Raw genomic sequence first — 26,251 nt, forward strand, 5'->3', positions numbered from 1 at the left:
TATCAAAAATTTAAAAATGAAAACACTAAAAAAACTAAGTCAGTAAAATGCTTGCTAAAAACAGGATCTGTACTGAAAATATTAACCCCTCCATCTAATAAGGGTATTTCTCCCAGAATGCTTTTGTCATCCATGTCTACTAGTTGCTCTTGTTAAGAAAGTGTGTAATACAGTGTGGGTGGACATGAAATGTATAACACTTATAGACTGAAAAGAAATATATCCCAATGTATTTATTCCTCCACTTATCTCTGAAAATCAAGGAAATACACTAAAACCAACTGTAAATGTATGGTACCCTACCCTTGTGTTGACAAACTCAGTGGTTGCAAATGTCACGGTCACAGTCAGAAGCATGTGGACTTATTTTGAGACCATCACTACAGGTTGTCAGAGACCTTTAAGATGACTGTTATTTAACAATATGAGCTCAATGCCTCACACTGACAATTCAGAGAAGCAACTGGATAGTGAAACAGTTTGTAAATGATCAAAAATAGGCTTCATAAGATTGATCTGTATTTCAGTTTGCCAGTGGTAAGTGTTCCTCTAATTTATTGCCACAAAATAACTTATCTTCATTGGAATAAGGAACATATAGATTGGTCACACTGCATGTGAAGTCCACCTTTGGAAAATGTCATAAGATAAATCATACTTTACACTACAGCTGGATATGACATGAGTATTGTGTATTTTGAGATTAGGTGAAACTAGGTCCATCTCTAAGGAAGAAAGAAATGTGTATGGCAGTGGTGGTATGCTGACCTTCATGTGTTCTGACATAGCACTATATATATATACTTATATACCACAGAATGCAAGATTTATGTTTTGATCATAAATGATGCCAGATGGAGATGAAGTTTGGAAGATCTGTTTTATATATGATCCTAATATGCTGAACTGGCTAGCAGCTTCCTAGAAGAAAAAAGTATAAAGTGAATTGACTGGCCAGCCTACTCACCAGATTTAAATCTAGTTTAACATATGAAATGCTTGACACTCAAACTGTGAATGAATGAATGAATGGGTCATAGTATCTCAATGATCCATTCATTTTAAGCATATCACATCAATGCCTTGTTCAGAAAGAACATTTATTGGATAGCAACATCTATAATACTAAACAAACATATGTGAACATGGACTTCAGTAGTTGTCACTCGGACATTAGATCACAAGTTGTTGCTTAACACTTTTGTATGAGAATGAATTCCTAAGTGCCAGTGTTATATTTCTTCTTACAATTTTCCTTGACATTGCTAGCAAATCAAAAACCCCAACATTGTTTAATTCATTTTGACAGTATACGTTTAAGTTCTATACAAAATACCTATTTTGATTCACACTTTTTTAAGTTTATGTTTACTGTAACGAAAATACCAGAGAATAACTTTTATAAATTTTACATTAAAAGTATGTTTAAATCATTTTTACTTTATGAAGCATAATTTAGTGATAATAAGAAACTCTTAAGCTATATATATTACATTTTTTGCAACACCTCTAAGTTTAGAAAGCATATAGTTCTGGGTCACTGAAATTATAGGTGACTTTGGTAGTTTTGAAAAGAGTTAAAACAAGTTCTTACTGTACAAAAATAATGTATTGTTGAACAACTTATGGGTCAAGCTTAGAAACTAATTTAAACTATAGGGTGTTACAGGGTTTAGAGAGTATGAGCACCTTAAAGAAATCCAACCTACAACGAAAACTGCTAATTTCAAGCAGAATGTGGTTTGATCCTATGCAGCCATAGTAAGAACCATTTATCATGCAAAAGAAAGTCAGGACACAGTGATGAGTTTATTCTCCAGGAACTAAATGCATGCAGAGATATAGCTGAAAAGAATATCACATTAGAAAATTGCATTCAAATAAGCTTAAGCAACATCACTTATTCATTAATGACTTGATGGGTGAAATTGTAGCTGATCTGACCCCATTATATTGAATAAAAAGGAAACTACAACTTCCTCTTGACGTAACAGATACCTCTTCTGTGAAACAACTTTGTTGGGTGACTGAACAAAACTGCCTAAAGAACTAAATCAACAGAACACTTCTAGGCCATGAGAAAGAATAAATGCTTTGGTAATCTGATAAAGGCTTAGTGTTCTAGTTCTACTGGCCTGATGTTTGGGTATTGGCAGGTGAAAATCATAGAAGTCAATGGGCCTAAAATTTCTTCCTTTAGTAGAGGTTTCTTTGAATTAAAAGTGGTACTATATGTACAATACAGACCTCCAGTTATTGATGTATTAATAAAACTAATTTTTGACAAACTCCAAAGGAAACTGTCTAATCTACATGGAATAGGAACTAGTATTTGGTAGAACGTTTTCAAGAAAAAGCTTCTGTGCATGAATATAGGTGATTGTAATAAAGCTAAAAGCAAACGTAATTTGGTAATTTATCAGTACATATCCATTCTGAGACAAATAACATATCTTCAAACTCAGTACAAAACTGCTCACAACCAATGACTGAAAAGCAGGGTTCAGATTTTCTAGATTTGTATTTAACTTATACTGCAAGTTGAATTTCATTAACAAATATCTGATAAAAATATTTCTTAGATCTAGAGTTGCATGGCATAAATAAAGTGAAAAAAGAAAGGCTAAACAGAAGTAAAGGCATCACTGGCATATGCCCCAAATTATCAGTTGTTGGTGTCTTGAAATATCAGAAAAGAAAATCATAATCAAATGCCAAAAGTTATAACACAAATAGGTCCAAACCCCAGACCATTTGAGTACCTAGCAATGTCTCTAAGCAAATAACAAGAGATTATAGCAGAGAATGGTGTGGATACTTTGAAAATGTTGCAGCTATTATGTTTTTTATTAAGACTTGTATAAAAAAAACAATTTTGAAGAAAGCTTTAAAAAGATTTTTCTTAAATGCATTCTTTAAAAGGTGTATCCATACAGTTATTTTTAAAAGCAATTTCTTAACAACTGTCTTTTACACACACTATCTTGATGCTTTACGATAGCATACCAAATACTTCTAAAACACAGTACTTAGTGTCTGTACTACTGGATAGTAAAACTGTGATACTATACATTTCAGCCAGTAATTTTCACACAAGATGTATACAATAACGTTAATGTCAGAAATAGTCTGGGGACCAAATTACAAACAATGGTACAATATTGCATAATTAATCAAACAACCTTAACATATGAAATATGAGACAGAAAAAAAGCTGCTTCCAAAACTACATGTTTAAATTAAGATTCTTTCCTCTAACAAAAGCAATTAGATTACACATGCACACAAACTGATGTTAATCAAAGAACTGACTCAAAATCATGTTTACTTGACAGCAAAAAGTTTATTTAATGATAAAAAAGGTATTTTTTACATAACAAATTGATAAATTAATGTGAGTGACTTATATAATTAAAACTGATGATAAAAAAAGTTCATAACTACCTTATTGTTACAAAAACTTGTTAGAAACAGAAAATCCAGTATTCTTCACTGTCTATACATAAAAGTATATACAATTATTTTAAAAAATAGAATTGGAAAAAAAAGTTAATAAAGTTTACAGAATGAAAGGTAGCTTTATGTAATACATCAACAACGTATTTTCTGTGAAGAAATTTAAATGTATCCAAGGTATTACAACACTTCAAATATTAAATTGTCAAAAACATTTTCATCACTGACAAAAAATTAACGAGTTTAACAACTGACTTCTGTCTCTCTACAACCAAGAGGTTAATTATGGTGCATGCTAGCTATACCAAACTTGAAATAGCATGTTTTTAAAATTTAAGCTACGAGATTTTTAAAAAAAAACAAGGATATTATCCTATTTATTTATCATGCTTTTAGAATTCTACAATTAATGGACATAAAGACATTATTAATAAACTTATTTGAGTATCATACTTGCAGAAGTTAAAGACAAGATAGTACCAAAAATTTGTGCATTTCACAAATGGTAAGGAATAATTACATACTGCTTTTTCTAAGTTACTTTTATGACAAATTCATCACAACATCTCACTAATTTCAATGCCAAGCCCAACAATTTTTTCTTTGAGCTCACTGGCCTTTTGTTTCTCCAAACACCTTTTCACATGAGGGAGGTAGACTGTGGCTCCATCATCTGGCAGAAGCTGAAGAAATGATTTTGGAGACAACAGTTCTGCTAAATGGGCTACAATACCTAAAAAAAAAAGAGAAAACATTCCTCAACAAACCTTCCCACAATTTAATTTTTATGATAACCATTTTGTTGATTATTAAAATACTAACCATTATACACTATACTTTTCCAGTACAATATACATGTCAGGAATGAGCTTAAACAAAAACACTTATTAGCGTAGCTGTGACAACTGAGGAAAAATACACATTGAACTTTTCTGATATGAGGATGTATGTGATAAATATGCTGAAAGAGGTTATACATTTTTGTTTGTTGTAACTGTGTAAATAGTGTGATGTATTAACTGCACAATTGTGACTGATTTAGATGTTAGAAGTGGGCTAAACTACTCATGGCACTGTTCTGTTAAAGAGTATAAGAAAACAAGACACCATACTTTCTTAAAATATCTAAATATGTAAAAAATGAAAATACTCAAACCATATTCCTCAACTTGTACAACTGTGTTGAGGCTAAATTGGAACAGATATCATATCTATCTGTAACAAAGCTGTCTGGAACAAAAAATACATTACTGTAGCTGTTACAGTAACGGGTTAAAATTGGTGCAACAATTTCTTGGTAAGTGTATGATGTGAACAGTGAACTGACACAAAGACAGTGTTTGTTTAGTATAAATGTGCTAAGAACAAGTTCACATAAACACCTTAAAACCACAAAAACTATCACAATAAAATGCTATGATAAATGATATTATCAACGATTTTGTAACAGAATAACTATGTGCAAAATAGAATGAAAAGTTTACTGGGATAACAACAACACAGTCAGAACATTTTCATCAATTTATTCATATATGTCTATCTATAAAAAGGTAGTTCTTGATTAATGTGATAGCTGCATTCCAAGAACTGGTCGCAAAATCAAAATTGGGTAAATCAAACACTATTTCCCATACAGCATATATGATGCATGCAATCCCAGTGTGAATACCATTAGTGAAGCCTTAATAATACTGCAGGAGTGCCACCTATGTTCAAGTAGTCAACATAATATATCTACAGAAACATCAACTCCAGTGTGAAGCATGATAACTTGATTTTAATGACTTTGTTATATGACCAAACAAACCCTGCAACCATCTGGCTACTGCACAGTTAACAGTGATGTTATGGTCATTGTAACGCCACTTCAACTACTGTGCGCCATGTTATCGTGGATGTTATTGTAATAAAGCATCTGCATAAGCTAAATCTTGAAGCACATGGTGAGTAAATGCTTCTATTTGTACCATTACAATACAGAAATTGCTTGAAAATTGTGTTAATCTGAATTCATAAGTGTAAACTGTGTTATTCCATTGATCGCATTAATCCAAAAATACATAAAAGGAATTTGCTTAAATCAAGAGCTACCTGTATATATATATATATATAACGTTTCATGTTCATATAACATAAAGGAGAACATTATATTTGAATTAAATATTCAACATGTACACAAAATATACTTTCATGAAGTATTAGTTATAAACAATATTTCTGCTCTGAGTTAATGAAGCATTTTTACTATTATTTCAGAGCTTCAGCTGCTTGAGTTGCAACATAATCTTTGTGGAAATGCAGCTTATATCAGAAATATAAAGAGACTACACAAACTGGTGTACAGTGTAGAGCACAAGTCAGTCAAAAATCAAAATGGTAATGAACAAACACAAAACCCATGAAACTATTTTTAAAACATGTTCCTAAATGGTTCAATTATTTGGTGTAAAATGTTGTTTACAGTATCCTGCAATATTTCAGGTTTAAAGTTAGCAAAGAGGCTTTTCTTGAGGACTCACATTAGTTCTGTTACAGGCAATGTGTTGAAATATATTTTTAGCTGTATTGTGTTGTCTCACTGATGCTTGGTTTAGAGTTATATATACATATTCTAATGTACACAGTATGTATTTATAAACATAATGCATAAAACTACAAATAAAAACAGAAATAAAGTATAATTGTAAATATTGCATTGATTCTACTATAAAGAACAATTAAAAAAAAAAGGATATTCCTGCAGCAAAAATGAGCAATCAGAAAAGTTTCACACTCAACCTTCCTTGGTGCAACCAACACATCTATTAATACTCAGAAGGAAGTACCTAATTTTCATACTTCATCACTGATGTATGAAAGTTATTCAATGCAAAGAAAAAACAAATGCAGAATGAGTCCAAGATACTACAATCTGATACACATTACATATATTTTTGCACACTTTAAATATGAAGCAAGAAACAGAATATAAAAATACTTCAACCTTTAAAATTAACTTGTTTTTTAATACATATTTCAATTTTACTATAAAACAATAAACGTGTATTTTGTTCATGTGTATTTGTGTTGATAAATTTTATTATCTACTTTGATTGATAAGTTAAAAGACCAAAATCTACAACTAAATTCATTCTTTGGCTCCAGGTTGTTTCTTTATTATAACTAGGTGGACAAACTCCACCCTGGAAATATGTTCATTACAGATTTACAGTGTAAAAAAAATAACAGTCAAATTTAGAACATGACTATTAACCTTTATTTCACAGTTTTAATTTAAAATATAAAACAAATGCCCAGTTGGTCTGATAGCTAAAACAAAGAATATAAGTCAGCCTTTACAACTTCATGATTTACAGAATATAACACAATCATTTAAGACATTTGTATCTCAGGACAGCTAGTGTGGGTATTAACATTTTTACTACTAAAGCACGAACAATGTTTTGACTATTGTTCTATAACTATAGTTATCGTCTTGGTAAACAGCAAAAAAGAAGAAAAATGTTCCATGATGTTAAACTTGTACTAAGATTAGCCATTAAATATGTTCTTACCACCTTTTTCAGTTAATGGTTATGAAAATCTATAACCTTAAAATGACATAATGGTTAAACTTGAGAACTTAAAAGTATTCACATTCCTTACAATTCTGTTTCTAACATTAATCCAACAGAAACACTGTAGATAAGATTTCTGAATTACATGCATGATACATATATATTAATTTGATAGGTTTTTGCATATTACAAACTATATGTAAGATTAGCTCAGATATGACAATGTATTTACTTTTTTGATTTTCCAAGATGCGGGTACCTTGAAAACAGTCTTGTGAACATAGTGAGATTTAAAGCTCTGTTATCACAAAATAAACAAACAGAACTTTAGCAATTTACTCTTACTGGTGACTTTTCAATATATAATGAAATACTTTTAAATTGTACATGAAAATAAATATTTTCATGACACTTATTATCCTAGAATACCTATGAACAAGTTAGAGATTTTCTATAGCATAATCTACATGCAAAAGAAGTGCACTAGCAAGTTTCATTTTCAGCATAAAACTGGTCTAAAATTTGTGTGTAAGTAAAGATAATAAGGAAAATGCATCCACAATCATACACACAATACCTTCATGGGCTTCAATTACGTCTTTTCTTCTTGGATTGTACGATGGAAGTTCTTTCAATATCTTGTCCACTGTTCTGTACAGCTTACACCACTTTAAGGTTATATAAATAATTGTGTGTAATTTTTCAAATCTATTATTTAAAAATAACTGATTACTTTCTACACAAAACCAACAAATGTTCAAAAGATATTTTATTCAAAAAACGACTAACAAAAAATAGACCACTAACCTTTTTATGTTAAAATTTTTTTGTTGAAAACAAATAACACTAACATATAAGTTATAGAATTTGCTATAATATATCTTTTGTACACATAATTTAACTCTTTCCACACTGGGTTGAATGATGTGACTGACCTTACAATAACAAAGAACAATCACTTTTCATATTATAACTTTAAATATGTTTTGTGTATCTTCATAAAATTTTCCAAGCTGTCAGTAAACATTAAAAGTTCTTTTTACGTGTCTTTTGTACATGAAAAAAATCATTATTTTTAAATATATGTTTTTTTACTAAAAGATTTCTTACTGAATAAATGGAATCAGGGTGTTGACTGCTCTGAATGCAAATTTATTTTCATGTTAAGATTAAAAATACTTTTCAAATTTCATTTGTGTCACATCTAAGACCTTTTAAACAAATACCAAATATTTTTGTTTTCAGTAAAGCTTTGATTTTATGTTATTTTCTCTACCTTAACTGTATATTGACTTAATAAATTTGATCATCCTGGTAACACAGTAAAAAAGAATTCAAATAAATCTAAATTACCATTTTTTCTTTCTAAAATAACAGCAAATCATAATATAAAACAATAACTTCTTTCTAAAATAATAGCATATCATACTATAAAACTACAATTGTTATCCTAAACAGCTTAAACCTCATAACATAACAGTCTACTTCTCTTTATATTTAAATTGACTGTTTCAATGCCCTTTGAACTGTGCACTTGTCTAAATAATCTGCCACACAAGCTGTAAATCACTTGACAAACTCATGGCTTGTGTTATCAAATGAATGATGTAATGCATGAAATACTCACAAGCATATCTCATGCAAAGTTCTTTTTCATAATCTTTTTCAATATAACCTAATAAGTTTATAATTTTTAAATTTCAGTTACCCCTATAACCATAATTAAATATAGTACTTACTTTTGAACTAATGTTTCTTGCTGTCAGTTACCAAGGAAATTACCTACTTGTTTTAATAAAGATGATGCCAGTACACTAAATAATGCATATAAAAACACAGAATAATAACATACACAAAGCAAACAATGTCCTATAGAGATTATAATTTAACTGGCATTTTAACTAGGACAAGAAGAGTTTAAATTAATTCTATTTGTTATTCAATATGAACACCATAATAAAAGCTTTTAAACCAAACACGACATTAACAATGCAGTGTTATAGGTCATTTGACAGTTTAAAACTTTAACCTTCTCTTGGATATAAATCATATTGTATAAAATGCCAGATAGAATTATTGGCAATTTATGAGAGGGAGGATGTGACAAATAGGTCTGATTTTCTAATTTATGGCTCTGTAAACAAATATGACTAATGGCTGTAAAAATTGAACTTTGTCTTAGTAATATACATTAAATTACATATTTCAGAGAGGAATGACAAACAAGTTACAGAAGAGGGAAAACACAGTAAACAAGTGTCACAACTTACATACTAGAGGAGACTGAGAATTTTTCAAATATTTCCTTACAAAATTAAGAACATAAAAACTTGTATATAATATTAGTATCTGATTTAATAGCAAAAGGGACAATGGATTTTCCTGAAAACAGGTTTCAACACATCTCTTCTAAGAGTAATTTAACAGATTCTTTTAAACACATATCAACTTTATAATAAAAATATATATTAAATCCATCATCTGACACAAACAAAAAGAGGTTAGACCATGTCTTACTTCATCTGGATTATCGCCAATATTATCACGTGAGTAAAGCAAGAGGGATTTAGGACACTGTTGGATTAGCAACAATAAGGCTTCTTCCATTTCAGCACACAAAACTTTGAGACTAAGGCGTCCTCGTACAGAAGATTCGAGTTTTTCAATCAAATCACGCAGTTGTGTCTTGACTTTGGTGGTATTATAAGGAGAACACAGCAGTGACTTGAGAAAAACAATCAACAGTGTAATTACAAGTAAAATAGCAGCAACATATCATGAAAAGATCTTAAATCCATATGTGTTTAATGTTACACAGATAGAATTTTTTTAAAGTGTTTTTGTTTCTTCAACCAACGTTAATACAGTTATGCTGATATTTTCATACTGGACATTAGAACTTTACAGACTCAACAATTCAACTGAGTATTCAATGTTGGTTTATCACATTTTTAAAAATGCATATAAAAACATCCATTTAGTTAAGAAAAGCCACAATTCTTTGTTATCATTTACTGAAACACATTTTTGGTTTAATATTAACTTTTTAATTGGTTTATTCATATATCTTTGAATAAGAACTTTACCTCATGGACCAAAATCACCAAGATGGAGGTTGGGATTGAGATGATTATCCCTCGTTAGCAGCAAAAGTGCATACAAACGAATTTAAAGAAAGAAAAGATAAAACCATTTGCTGTAGTCAACTTCAAGAAATGACTGAAAACAGCCTGAAGCTGCCACTCAATAAACTTCATACTTGATGACTGACATCAGATGTAGAAGTTGTTGATATAAACCCCATTTGCAATGACAGGAGAAAATTCTGCAGTGACAACATTAATCATTACATTGAAAAGTGTGACACTTGAGACATAGCTTTGAGGGGCTCCAAGTTCCTGAACAGGAAAGTGTCAAGCCCATACAGACTTGGAATCACAAGTCCATTAAAAGGTTTTGGATAAAAGTGAGTAAATGGCCATGCAACCCACATAAATGGAGATCTTACAAAATGCAGTACCTACACATAGTATAATAAACCTTCTAAAAGTAAAAGAATATGGAAACAAGGTACTTTCACTTGAGAAAGGCTTCTCTGATCAACATTTCAAGTCGTATCAGGTGATCCATGGTGGATCACTGCTGTCAGAATCCATACTAAGTGGGCAAGTGGAGGTTGTTTAATTTGAGGAACCAAACAAGACAAGCATTAACCATTGTCTCTAAGACCTCACAAAACATTTTGTCAAAGCAACTGTATGATAGTTAGAAGCAATCTTGGAACCCTTCCCAAGCTTAGATAAACGGAGGACAATAGATTGGTACCAAGTATCAAAAAAAACATTCTTCTGTTAGATCCACTTATAAGCAACCAGAAGAATAGCAAAAGAGGTAGGAAAAAGATGGTATAGAACCTCATAATGACTGATGTACTACCCAAACAATGAAGAACAAGCTTAAGTTCCACCAGTATAAAGGGACAAGTTATAGACATGGAGAAGGTTGGCCTAAAAAGAAAGAGGTGATTACTCTGACTGAGACTTGATAGCAAGAGCTTTTCTCAAGAAGTCTAGCACTTCTGTTTTTTTCTGGCCAGTGGCACAGGCCTATTGAAAAGCAATGCAGTTTGAAAGTGTGGGATACCTATGAAAGGTGTCCTGTCATTTGGCAGGAGGATTCCATCATAGACAAGAATACAGTGGAAAATGTGTCAAAGTTTTAGGAATAGAGTGAGAAGCTGCCTGGAGAATACAGTCAGTCACTGTTACCTTGCAGTTTTGGGGTAGATGTTTCCATCAAAATGTTCTCAGAATATAATTTCTTGACAGACTTGGGAGAGCCAGCAGCATCCCTTTCATTCCTCTTGGATGAAAAGAGGAGACACTTGCCCCAAGGACTCGTCTTATAAAGAGTGGAGAATTCAAGATTGTAGAGTAGATTCTGAATGTAGTGGTGTTTTTTTTGTGGCAGAGTTATATATGTATGGTCATTTACCAATTAACTGTTTTTTATTATTTTATTTTTATTAGGGATTGGGGTATCTATAATATAGAGGAGATTCAGTGTCCACTGACCTCACCTATGATGGGGCCCTACTAGGGGACACACTACAATGTCAAACAAGGACAATGCCAGGGTTTCGTGAGCACTATACTCAAACACCAGCATCAGACACAATGTCCACAACACCCTTTGAGAACATCCAACAGTGGTATTCAGTTGACCTTAGCCCAACAAAACCAGCTGACTGACCTTGGGATGCCCAAGGTCCCAAATGGCCTCTCAATCACCAGGTTCTTCTTCTCCCTTTCATGGGCTGCCATGCACAGGAAACCCACTGGTGGATATTCAGATCCCAGAGGAGGTAAACTGAATGTACAGAACCTTTTCCCTAGAGATCCCCTTAGGATGTACAGGAATTCACATTGAAAAGGATTTAAAGAAACTTACAGATATGAGTAAATACTATAAGTAAAAACAAATCAATTCAACAATGAAAAAAGGCTTGGTGAACTACTAGTTTGAAAAAATGAAAAACATTTGTAACACCAAAGAAGTAAAAAAGGAAGTAAAACACATTCCAACTATAATCCTTAACAATGGACACCAGAAGTGCTTATTAGAGAATAAAATAAAACTAAACATCAAGAGTAAAGGGGAAGAAAATTACAACCACATTTCCCTTTGTCAAAGAACACTCTGAAAATAAGTTATATAAACATGAAGCAGAGTAGTACTCAGAAGCTACCACACCATCTAAAGACTCAATGAAGAAGAAAAACACGATACAGAACACAGTTTATGAATACAAACTCCTACACACTGTAGAAACAGAAAAATTAGAATTAATGAGCATAATAGAAATGCGTAAGTCTGCAATACCACTCTATCTGCAATAGCCAGATCATGTGGGTGGAGAAGACCAAATGATAAAATGGAATAGTACTGAATTAAAAAAAAGAGAAATAAAAACTTTCTACATCCACCTAATTGATAACATACATAATCAATTTTCAATAGAATTTAGCTGAACCTGGATAGTCCTCTTGAAACATCCAATTATTATTTAAGTTCTAATGGGAGAGACTCTAGCCAAGTGTATAATGCACCAGATTTCAACCAAGAAGTTCCAGGATCAAATTTCACCAATAATAATACAGCAATAGCCTTTTTGAGGACTTCTTTCTTGATGACTGTAAATTAGTAACTAAAATAAGGAATAAAAACTACTCTGAAGGTTTAAAACAGTTACTGCAGCACCTCAATTTGATAAATGTTACATTTTTCATTAGTTTTCTGTTGAAACAGACTTATAGGTAACTTGATAACTAACCCTAATATATTTAATGTTTCATCAGAAGGTACTAATACTTCAAATTCTAATTCTGTTAGTTGGTAACCATGTACTTCTAAAATGTTCAACAACATATTCTAAATAAGTTGTTTTAATATACAAAATATATTCAGTATGCTAATTATGTAAAGCTACTTACTTGTAACCTCAACAAATATTGGTTACAAGACCAACATAAACACTGTTCTTCAATTTCCTGCTGCATGCCACCTTGATGATGTGCTGTGCATATTCGACTAATGCTACGTCCTGCAAATTTAACACAATAATACAATTTGATCACAATTATCATGATGTACTAGATATTACAATATTTATCCTACATTACTACAATTATATTTACAATTGTATGTTTTTAAATATGGGAAAACAAAACTATTTCACCTTCTGAAAATTATGTTGTTAATCAAATGTGGCATGAAAATTACATAAATTGTTTGGCTTTCCTATTTATATAAGTAAAAAACTTCTTATAAGCAGTAAATTTGCTCTATGTTACAAAATACCAGTTAAAAATAATGTTTACATGTTTAGAAGAACTGTTAAAATCAACTAGTATGATATTCAAACAAATCTTAAGACTTTTTAAAGTTTATAACTTGACACACACCAACACATGTTTGTTATTTGTTCATAACATTTCTTGTTACAAGTTATGCACTACCTTATAGTTTGTTCAATTTACAGTAATTTTCACTATCTTCACAGTATCTTTTGACTGTTTGTTGTAAAAAATAAAGGTACACAATGAAATATCCGTGTCATGCCCATCATCAGTATTGTTATAAGCATTCAAACTTACCACACAGTCAATGCTGGGCTTTTTTTTTCAAGATAAAATATTTTGTTTATGTTAATCACATTTTCTTACCATTAAATGGGGGCATCTCCTTCAACCACAGCTGCCTGGTTCCAAATATGGATGATGACTTGCTCTGTAAAACACACAACATCACAAGTATATCATATGAAGTATGCACTTTGCCTTTAATTTTTGTCATACTAGTGTCTGACAACTGTTGCTATTCGTATATTGGTTGAAACATTGAAATTATAGTTACTTAAAGTGGATTCTTCACTTTTAATGTTTATACTAAAGGGCTGTTTTTCTATATAAAATCAAATTTGAATGATAAACTCAAATATAATGCAAGTACAATTTCCAGCACAAAGCACCAATTCTAGAATGAGACCAAAACCAGGCCAAATCACAGAAATGTGAAATCTTAAAACAATAGAGGAGAGGGGTACAAATACAGATCTACCAATTTAAGTGTTTCATTTAGTTTCTTAGTAAAAATTAGCTACAAAACGTTTTCACAACTAGAAAATATTTAACTGTAATGAAAGTTAAATAATTAGCTAATAGCATGAAGAACTTGGCTGTTTACACATACTGTATCTGTTTTCTGCTAGTACAGCAACAAGTCTATGGATTTACAACACTAAAATCAGGAATTTGAATCCCCTAGGTGGACACAACAGACAGAAAAAACTCACACACCCTATTGTACGCATTGTTATTTGGGATTGTTATAACAATCTTAAATGTTATAACACTGGTTGGATTTCAATGACTGAAACTGCTACATTATAAACAGAGCTTAAGATGCATAAAAAAGTGATTTAAATAATGCAAATACTTGTTTCAGACATGTAATATTATGAGGCTTAGGTCCAGTCCAGGCCACCTAAGACCTAAAAACTGAATGGTTGCAACCAAAGAAACATTTTACAAAAGTAATTCAATATAGTACATTCTCTGCCCACACTCATATGCTTGGAATGTCTGCAAATTAGTATCAAAACGTGACCGAAATGGTAAGGAACACTAAACAGTAAAACCAGCTGAGTCTTAAAGTTTGTGCTGTTTTTTCTTGCAGAAATGATAACTCTCAGCTAATCCAATTAAACTTATTCTTAACACCTGTAGCAGTTCTTGCTGATAACTGCTTGGAACATATGGTCTTCTGACCAGGCAATCCAATTGTTGGTCCCGAGCAATTGAATGTGGCACAACTATTGAACTGGAATATAGTTGTTGCCAAGTTTTGCAGATAATTCTGTATGTTAGAAAATCTAGCAATCCACCAGGCTGACTTCAAGATTAAAAAAGGAGTGATATCAAGAGCTTAGCTGATTATCTGTATGTTCTGTTTGAATGATGAAGCATAACATCCATTAGCTTCTGAAGATTGTGAGAACATCTTTAAATGAACTTCCTGGAGAAATGAATAGGTATCAACTAGGTGTGAGAGATATCCTTATATTTCTGTTGCAAGTGGTAACTTCAAAATAACCACAGAAAAGAAGGAAGCTTGCAGCAATAGCTGATGCAGGATGTAGCTATACCTGGGATAAACTACCCTACTCAGACATCTATTTCATACAGTGCTTGAGTGAATATCAATGGTAGTTCAACCATCCACATATCCTGGTGCTGACATACAACCACAGTCTTCAATGAATATGAATGGGCAGGACTATCCTGATCCTCCTATAGTTTTTATGTTTCATTATTAGCTGATGATGCTTCCACTCAGAGTTAATACTGGAAGACTGTTGCTTGTCTGTCATTAAGTGCAAAGTTATAAAATGGAATATCTGTGCTGTACCCACCGTAAGTATTGAAACTCACTTTTTAGTGTTATAAAGTCTTCACACTTACTGTTGATCTACTGTAGGGGGGATAGTACTGGAAAAAAGGAGCAAAGCTTTTGTTTTGCCTGTGGAATGTTGGTTCACTACAACATGAACAGCCCATACCTTATCAACCAAGCAACAAAATATGCAAGGCTAACTATTTTAGCCAAAATCTTAGGAGGTACAGATCTGGAAAATTAATGCACATTAAAATGGATCTTGCAACCTACTTGGTAGAATATAGAAGAGAGTCTGCACTAAAAGAATATGCAGTAAGTCCAGCTTTCTTGGGGTTGGTCTAAGGTTGGAACATTATATATCTTTAAGAGTAGAAAAGTGAGAGATTGAGTTGCTTGTTGATACAGGAGTAAGCAGTACATTGTTAGATCTCATGTTAAGGCAGACTCTCCAAGTTAACCACCACTCTGACCAGTAAATACTGAATTCATTTTGCCAAACGATAATAAACCAGACATGAGTGGAGACGCAAATCTCTAGCTATGTCAAGAAGATATTGTTCACAGAATAAAGGTGGTAATTTCAAACTTTAGATCTAGTATTGTATTGGTATTCCTCAGCATGGATATACTAAAGAAATTACTGTTCACTTTAACCTGTGAAACAGATGAACTTATATTTCGTTAAACTGAGTCCAGGTACAGTAGATGACATGAGTGTATGTTGTAGAGAATTACAATACTTCTAATGTACACACTGGTGTTCCATGATTTATTACAGATTAATTCTAATAAGCAGTGTAGTATAATGTAGTTATAGAGCCATGAAAGAAATGTAATAATTCCTGCCCAAAAAGCAGCATTTAACTTTGGCCTTTATCTGTCAAAAGAAAGGTGAATTATAAATAATTGGTTATCCAGCTCACTAGTGGTTAAGAAGTATATGTAATTGAGGACACAGATAAAATATTGTGGTGCATTTAAGAATTATTATACAGTTGCTAAAATACCCAAGTCCATATGTTGAAGATTTTGTGCACAATCTGGATCTAATGTAAAGGAAGAACTTAAGCCACTTATTTGAATATACCAATGCATTTGTAGGACCAGATGACTGAATAAGAAAAACAGTAATGAGCCATCACAAGATACAGCTGAAGTACATTGAATCAAGCAATTGCCACACTGGTTTCTTCTGAATACTATGAATGCAACCAGTGCTAAAATAAAGCAGATATTAAAGTAGAGGATTATACAACTTTCAAAGTTGTTGGTTGTTTCTAGTAATGACTGTTTGAAAAAAAAGAAGGTACACAAAGGTTCTTTATTAAATTTAAGTGGTTGAATTGCACAATTAATCCTTTCCTATGCTACAAAAAGATAAATAGTTAGATGCAATGGAATGTTCCCATTAGTTCAACATTTTAAATCTGGCAAATTGAAGTTAATATTAAGTACAAATATAAAATTATATTTGCACCATGCCATCTGCAGATTGTAATGAATGGAATGGCTGGTCTATGTTGGCAATTTTGCAACTTTGATTAATACAAAGACTACATAGCACCAAGTTGTTATCCATACTTGTACTAAATTCCAATTGTTCTCCAAGTTGTGTAAAGTTTTAGGTGTGGTGAATACAGGAACTTTGCCTTAACACCTCCATTTTGACAATTTAACAGAAGAGATAATACAAACTATGGAGCATGTGTTTGCTAAGTTTGTTAATTTCAGACAAACAAACTAAACATCATGATGACATAAAAAACAGCTGAACAGAGATACACATGTTCAGTAACCATACTCTTGTTTGGGTATAAAAAGCCTGCTCCATGTTGATGTGATATATGGTTCCCATCCCCCACCTAGAGTGGATATCCCACAATGTGTGGAGTGGTAATGGTCTTCATTAGTTGATGGGCACAAATTTCAAGTCAACTGCTTGGAAAGGCATTCATATGACTGAAGAGTTGCAGAAAAATGGTAAATGCACTGTCATACCATTATGATCCCAATGTATTTGAAAACATTTTGAATGAGCCAATAAGCTGCATCCATATATTACAGATAAATTTTTCATAGAAGCCAATTCATGAAATGCTGGAGTTAAAACCTGTTTACCAGTCACTGAGTCTTATCTAGTCTAGATGTGCTACAGCATCAAACATAAGACAGTGATTTACCATTTTTCCTATTTCTGTTTCTGCAAGCCATAGTGCAGAACGTCTAAGAATAAATAAGCATGTGTTTCCAACACTACATATCTTCAACTTCAAGAACAAAACACAGAATTTATTTGCATGTTTACATTACTGTGCTTGTAATGAGATTTGCTCAAAATATTAGTATAGCACTTTGAAAATGCATAAATGTTTGTGATACAATTCTAACCCAATAAATTTGAATATTTATGAGTGTTAGCTTCCAAACCTCTAGGATGGTGTAAAATTTAGTTGTATAAATGTACAAAGTAATTAGTGTAGGTGCTTACAAATATCTTATTTTCTATTTGTCAATGCTTACACATAAACCAATACCCTACTTCTACTAATATAACAGTCTATTTTGTGTTAGCTAGCAACTTATTTTGGTTCATCTGTGTGAACTTCTTACAACCTAAGAGTAAATAAACAGTATTTATATTATACATGAAATCTATGATGAATAGTTTCAATATGTAGTTGTTGATCAAAGTCCAGTGTCGCTGTTTCTATATTTTAGTATATCACGTGCTGCTACTGAAGCCTATGATACACATAACAGAATATACTGTAACATTTGTTTTCCTTTTTCCCATTACACTACTGTTTTGTAAAGTTTACTTTCCCTGTAGTTATCAAACACATTCACTGGTGTTTACTGACTCTCACTTAAATTAAGTAATTATTATTTATAATGTATGTAAAATCTCTGTATAATAGTTTCAGCAAATAGTTGTTGATCAAAATATTACTGTAGCTGTTTCTTTATTTTAGCATAACATGTACTGCTACTGAAATATGTTATGTACATAGAGGAATACATTTTTAGAGAATATTAACACTGAGTGTAAAAATAGCTTAGTTATTGATAATTTTCATAAATATATTGTTATTGGTAAGTTGAAAATTATAATAGATAAAATATTATGTGAAATGGTCTATAAGGATCTAAATACAGGATAGCTGTAAAATGTAATAAGAAAAATATTCTAAAATCTGTTGAAAACAATATTGATGAATGGATTATAAAACTTAACCATATAAAATATTATACCTAGATGGTTTCTGGAATGGAATTTGTATGCACCTAAAAAAACAAAATTATCCTGTACAAAATTAAAGAAATACCATACAGGTTTATTGTTTCATTGGTTAAAAAATAACATTAAAAATTGCAAGAAAAATATGTTATAGTCTCCATTCATAAGGCTAACTGTAACTTTTGTAAAAGGTTTTATGCATTAATTATGATAAAAGAAATCAATAGCACTCAAACATTTAAACTTACTAACCAATCTAAAGATACAGTAATTGATAATTTCATTAAAGCTCATAATAAACTTTATTCTAAACAAAATTATTATGTAGATTTAACTTTTCTGTATGCTGTTCCAAAACTCCATAAATCCCCAATTAAATTTCAATTTATTTCTAATTCAGTAAGAACAATTATTAAACAACTGGTCATTTCATTGAATAAATTACTTAATATTTTACTGGATAGAATTAAAAATATAAGTGTTAAAAATAAAAAACATATGTTTTGGATAATAAAATATCTGAGAAATTGTGAACAAATAAATAACATTCAGAAATCTGATTTCATCACATTGTACACCCCAATTCCATTACAGGATTTAATCTTTGTTTTAAATTGATTAATATAACAGTTCTTTTATCTTTTTTATAAAACTGGAAGATTTGGTTTGACTTCTTTTCAATTTCACGCAAAGCTACACAAGAGCTATCTGAGCTAGCTGTCCATAATTTTGCAGTGCAGACTAGAGGGAAGACAGCTAGTCATCACCACCCACTGCCAACTCTTGAGTTACTCTTTTACCAATGAATAGTAGGATTGACCATCACATTATAATGCCCCACAGCTGGAAGGGCAAACATGTTTGATGCAATGGAGAATCAAACCCGTGTCCCTCAGATTATGAGTCGAATGCCTTAACCATCTGGCCATGCCGGGCCAAATTGGAAAAAAGAAAATTTAGCTCCACAAACATAAAAGATATATTATGTTTTTGTATTTAGAGTAATTATATATTTTAAAATTACCAGGTTTTTAAACAAGTAATAGGAGTTCCAATGGGAGCTAATTATTCTACTTGTATAGCAAATTTATATCTTTACTATTATGAGAATAGATTTTTTGAAAACTGCAATAAATACAAATATTTTTTACCTTAAGTTACAGATATATAGATAATCTAATCATTATAAATAATTCAGCAGAATTAGAAATTGAAAATACTTCAATATCTAAAACAGAATCACTTTAGAGTTAGAAGTTTAAATAATTGATAAGGATATCAATATAAATATTTTTGATAAAAGAAAATATTTTGCCTTTCCATAGATTCTTTAAATTTCAGTAACCATGTTAATGCTCCTCCCAAATCTGCTCTTACCTATCATAAACATTTAAAAGGTTATTTAATATTAGCCTTTGCTAATAACTATTTTGTATTTAAATGAAATTTCCTGAGAAATGTTAGCTAGATTTAATGTAATGTATTACATCACAGAGTTTTCATGGATAACTTTTACACTCTCCCTCATTTATTTGACAAGTCATGGAACTTAAATTTTGGACTGACTAATACATTTATCTTAACAGTATAATACTGTAGTGAAATATACAACCTCAGTTAGTTGTGGACTAGAAGTTCATAATGGGGATGGTGCAAAATAAGCAACACAAACTACTATTCTGCTGTACAAAATGCAAACCAACCACTCAGTTTGACCTGATCACTGCTCTTATTCAACCTTTACTTCAGAGAATACTAGATCCTTCTCATATACTACTATAAAGAACTGTGCAGTACTCTTCACCTGTGAGACTCATTCTTGGCAGACATTACCCAACAATTATTGAAAAGAGTCAAAGAAAAAATGCATACTCTTTCTTAAACTCAATAGGGTACACATGAAATGTACACTGTGTGAGGAGTTTCTGTATGTGACACACTTTGAAGATTATCACACTAGTGACATTTTTCAAAGAAGTTAAATGCTTATTTAGTACATAACTAGCAGTGCTTAAATTACCATAGTTGATTTATTTTCATATTCTAGCATCATAAAATATGTCAAAATAACTTATAAGAGTTTCTAAAGTATTGTTTATATACTTGGTATACTTTAAACAGTTTGCTATTTTCGTTTAACAATTTCTCTAAAAGCTAAAAAATATCTTAGTAACATATGCATATTTATGGTTGCCTTTTATTTGATGGTAACATTCACACATACATTGTTCTTTTAGCTATAGATTCACTTCACTGATTTTTGTTAGACATTTTGTCCTTTAGAAAGTTCATGAATAAGCCTTTCCTGAATTGCCAAGTTTCTAATTTTGTATTATTTGCTTTAATTCTCCCTCAGTGTTATAACACAAGTTTAACAGACATAATTATACTGTACTCTCTATAATAAAACTGGTTAACAAAGTAACAATCTCCTATGCTTCTTACTATACTGTAAAATGTAACAACATTTTGATTACTGTATATTATTATGTATATATACATATTATTACTTATAAATTTTTAAATTTCAGTTATTTTTTCTCAAAACAAGGAATATTAAATAAAAGATGTATAGAAAACAATGATCTCTTGTACTAACATTGTTAAAAAAGTTTTGTACTTGTGTATCATAATTATTAATCCTTGTTATAAGTCTTGTCGATTCTTGCACATAGAGTGAGTAAATACATCAAATGTTTGCAAATTTTACATATCCATTTTGAGGTCCAGAATATTATAAATTACTAGATTAATATCACAAACAAACCTTCAGTAATTTATATAACTTCTTAAAGGTAGCAGTATGTGGGTCTAAAAAATGTCATCCCTGTTTAGACTGTTGCTTTGATCATCATACTTCTATCTCTCCAACAGTATAACAAAGTTCCTTGTGTCAATAACGTAGTAAGATGAACAATAGTTCATAGTTTGAAATGCAAAATTCTGAATGGTTATAAATATGACATCAATTAAATAGAAGGTGCTATTCAACTTTACTTTGAAATCTATAAAGTAGAGATGACATCTGTCAACAGTTAGCAAAATTTATTTTTTCTGTGACAAGGAAGAATAGCTCTAAGGAGTTTGAAAGAAGGATTGTAAGCAAAGCAATTAACACAGTTCTGTCTATACACAGAAATCTTTAACTTACACAGTTGTAAAGTTAAGAGTTTATGAACTCATGCATCATATGACAGTAAAATTGATGTTTAAGAACTTTAAAGTTTTAATTTCTTTATTTGAAAAGACAAGTTAAAGTATAATGTACATTTTGATGCTAATTTCATTGGTATACACTGATAGTAAAATTGTTTAGTTAAATTATAAATACAACAAAGTAAAAACATGTTACATGTACAGAAAAGATTGCCTGTAAGTGAAGTGTTAATAGAATGACTCAGTATGCAGGACAAGACTTTTCATCTTTATATCTATATCTCATTGCATCCTTGGCTACCTGAATTGGTTTTGGAGTATCATTAGACTACCTAATTAAAATGGAAGGTTCCTGACTAACTTTTACTTTCAATGGATCACAGCAATGTACTCCTGCTTCACCAAATGTGTTTATAAAGTTTATGGATTTTAAATTTGTAATATTCTTTACTAACAAGAAGAAAAATAAATACAACTATAATTTAGATGGTTTTAAAGAAATAAATATATGTTAAACAGGAAAGTAATTTAAAATTCCATAGTTGAAAATTTATTGCTGATATTTTTTGCTTTCCATTCTACAAAATGACAAAAGGGCATTACATATTACTGCAGTGGGGAATACCGATCACAGTCCATTAGATAAGAAAACACATCATTTCAATACATTTATCACTACTGGCCAATAATGCAAATCCTACTGCCAAATCAGATTATTTGATTGGTCTGATACTGATTGATATCAAAGCTGCTCACAAACTTTTCCTTATGATGTAAGTAGAAACAAGAATTAACATTGTTAGGTTACTTATTGGTTCATCTTAAAGATAGTTAATGATTGTTTAGATTCTGTGAACTGTGAAATATCTCCTTTCTAGCAGTGCAAAGGTGTAAGGGTTGGATGAAAAGCAGATCAAATGAATCCCAGTATTGAATATTGGTATTAAAATAAGTCTTAACAGGGGATACCACGAGTACTGGCAGAATTTTACCTCTGCATTACAGTCATTCAGGAATGCTCATAAATCTTCTTAAAATGGGATGAAATTAAAGATGCTGCTCTTAACATGGTTAACAATACTTCTGGGTTCAAAGGAATAGTCAAACTAAACCATGCTATACTCTTTGTTAACACTATTACTTCCTTGAATTCACCACCGTTTTCACATGGTCTCCTTGCATAATAGCACAGTTCCAATGCATTACTTTAGATTAAATAGAACAATAAACATGTTAAAAATGAACTCTCCAATAACAGAAGAAAATTTTCACAATTTTTAAACCTAATCTTACCTTAAGAGCTTCTAGTTTCTACATTTTTAGTTACTTTTATAATAACAGAAAAGAATACATATAAAACAAAAGAAATAAAATACTTACCTGGACCTATTTTCTTACTTTTGACTATGAATAACACTTAACTCTATTATACCAATGACACTACTGAAATAAATATTTTTCATTTAATTAAATAATGCACCAAAGACATAGAATAATAACTTGCATAATACAGACAATGTCCTACAGCTATTATAATTTTCCTGTCTTTCTATCTGTGCAACAAGAACTGTTTCAAATTCATCCATGCTTTCATCTTTACCATAGGAATGAATCAAAAGAGAAATTTACAATTCCACATTCTGAAAACAACGTAATATGATACATCATTTGACAGAGGAAAACCTTGGTTGTAAATAATATAACATTAAATTTAAAATCCTGAAAAGAGGATGTGATAAGTGGGTGTGGTAAGATGGGTCTGATTTCCTAATTAATGGCTCTGTAACCAAACAAGATTTAATGCTATGAAAATTATGCTTTGTCTAAGTCACAATAATCTGATACTGAATAATTCCTATTAACATTCATATTTGTTGGATGGGTTGTAAATAAGCTTGAAGTCAGCATGAATTACTCACTATTAGAAGAGGAGATGTCTAGAGATAAAATGTCACGTTTTTCATACAAAGAAAAATTTGAATTTTTTCTAATACTGCCTTATATGATCAAGAATGTAAAACTTAGATAATATTAATATATGGATTATTATTTATGACTTTATGCTATACTACTTGGTATAACATAAACAAAAAGTAGTTTAATTCAACTTTTAATACAAGTCATTAAAATTTTGAGACACAAGCAATAAAAAGTGATTGTCAGAAAAAAAAATTAATACCAACATTTTCAGGAATGAAGAAAATGTTGAAATAAACCATAATACAAAATCAGAAACCTACAGTTTGTTCCTGAGAATTCTAAACTTCCCATTAAATTTTGTTAGCTCTTCCCTGCAGGATCTACATCTAATCATTTTCTCACAAAAAACACAAATTACTTCTCACAGCACTTGATTCACTCTACAATAACATAAGTAGTTTATAATCCATTCTATCCAACAGTATTTAAACTTTACATGTAGCTACTTCTGAAGTAGTCTTTCATTAGTGATTTTTCAACTCACATATTCCAAAGTTATTAAAAGGGTGTGAAAGATTCCAAATTGATAAAATCAGAGAAAGTGAACGAAAACCATAAGAAGAATGAAAAAGTTAGAAATTATAATTCTCATATGATGTTAGTTTCTTAGTAGATAGATATCTATGCTTTAGGATAGGTAAAAAAAAACCCTAAAAAAAACTTTTATAAGTGCATTGCTTACATGTGAAACTACTCAGAGATGAATGGAAAGGCAATGTGAATTGTTTCTGATTTTTCCTTTGTAAATTGCAATAAATAAATGTTACAAATAAACAAAATAATTGTTCTAAAATTATATTTATGTAAATTTTGTAACTTTACATGTAGGTGTACACAAGACACCTAAAAGGTGTAACTGGTAGGTAGGTTGGTATTCAATCCTTATTGGCACAAAGTTACAAGGCAATCTGTGCCAGACAAGATGTGGTACAGTATAGGTATAGGGCAATTAAGATAAAAACTAAAATATGTAAAATTAGGAAGTGCCAGGAAGACTAAAGCAAGAAGTACACCCTTGCTGTCAGTCATCTGAAGTTGGCCTTTCCAGTCCTGGGTTCAGTTCAAAGGAAAAATAAAACAAAAATGTGTAAAATTAAGACTTGCCAGGAAGACTGAAGCATCAAGATCGAAATTGCAGTCAGTCACCTGAAGTTGGCCTTTCCAGTCCTGGGTTCAAGTCAAAATAAAAATTGAAATGTGTAAAAGAAATCATGTTAAAACATTGAAATGTGTAAAAGAAATCATGCTAAAACACTATATAGTCTGATAAAAAACCTTAGATAAAGTGTAAAAGACCAATGGCTCTTAAAAATGTAAAAACATGAGTGAGATTGGCAGCATCACCTATAACATGGGCCAAAGTCAAGGGCAAACCTGCCTTACAAATATCTTTAAAATGGTGTTGTCGTTCTAGGTTTTAATGACGACTGATAATAAAATGTGGATGATTGTGACCTGAGTGCCACATAGACAACACATTGGTGCAGCAGTACCAGATAAAAGGAAGTGGTGGGTTAAAAAACTGTGACCAATGCGTAGCCTTGCCAAACAACCTCCTCTCTTCAATCCTTAGAGAGCAAGACGGCCAAAGACCTAGAGAAGGTTTGATTTGAAAAAGCTTGTTATTGTGTTGCTCATTCCAGGTTGCCTGCCATCTGGTGTACAGTCTGGATTTGATAACTGGACCATAGTCCATGTATGGAATGAGTACTGAGATGATAGATCCAGAACAGACAGACTTCGCTACTCCATCAGCCAGCTCATTCCCACAAATACCAACATGACCTGGTATCCAAAAGAATTGGATGTAGACAGATGAGAGAGAAAGATGGGCCAGTTTGTTTTTGATATTGATGAAAAGAGGATGGTGACTATCATGGAATGATTCCAGGGCCAATAGACAGCTGAGTGAGTCTATATATATATTGTACAATTCATGTAACTGGTCTGGAAATGATTGATATAAACAGCATAATGGTCAAATTAAAGAAAATGTTACATAAATTCACACACACCATGCCAGAAGTGCCACTAGAGTGATGACTTGAAGAAGACATCTGAGTAAGACGTCGCAGGTAGATTCGAGATAAAAGTATCTATAAAAATAAAAAAAACATACTTTGTAAGTATAAATAAAAACTTTTGAAGTATCTTTCATTAAAGATATTTAAGCAGAAATTGTACTGTCCTGCAGCATGTAGTACAAGTTTATCCTTAATATTAATGTCTATTGTACATTTACTTTTCAACCATGAGAATCTATAAAGCACATAAAAATATTACAAACACTAACTGCCAATGTATTAACATTTTACTTAATATCAAGTTGGACCTCCTCCTGCAGTTACTAATTTCTGACAAATATATGGCCTGGACTACAACAACAGTAAAAGATGTCTTGCTTGAT

At 31.2% G+C, this 26,251-nt stretch overlaps 1 protein-coding gene across 7 annotated transcripts in view; it reads right to left on the bottom strand.

The window, feature by feature from the left end:
• Positions 1 to 218: 218 nt before the first annotated feature.
• Positions 219 to 26,251, bottom strand: part of LOC143222993 (BLOC-2 complex member HPS3) — a 99,263-nt gene continuing 73,230 nt past the window's right edge. For 3 of the 7 annotated variants that reach the window (XM_076450324.1, XM_076450323.1, XM_076450325.1), the window contains exons 17-22: positions 25,860 to 25,940; positions 13,739 to 13,802; positions 13,007 to 13,116; positions 9,531 to 9,737; positions 7,591 to 7,681; positions 3,324 to 4,189 (exon numbers count right to left, since the gene is read on the bottom strand). In XM_076450324.1, the coding sequence (XP_076306439.1) occupies positions 4,014 to 4,189; positions 7,591 to 7,681; positions 9,531 to 9,737; positions 13,007 to 13,116; positions 13,739 to 13,802; positions 25,860 to 25,940 (729 nt within the window). In that variant the 3' untranslated portion in view covers positions 3,324 to 4,013. Of the gene's footprint in view, positions 922 to 1,709; positions 1,846 to 3,323; positions 4,190 to 7,590; positions 7,682 to 9,530; positions 9,738 to 13,006; positions 13,117 to 13,738; positions 13,803 to 25,859; positions 25,941 to 26,251 lie in introns of those variants that run through there. The other 4 variants (XR_013012605.1, XR_013012604.1, XR_013012603.1 and 1 more) reach the window with 4 other exon arrangements.

Source organism: Tachypleus tridentatus, chromosome 8, assembly GCF_004210375.1.
Source record: "Tachypleus tridentatus isolate NWPU-2018 chromosome 8, ASM421037v1, whole genome shotgun sequence".
Classification (NCBI taxonomy): Eukaryota; Metazoa; Arthropoda; class Merostomata; order Xiphosura; family Limulidae; genus Tachypleus; species Tachypleus tridentatus.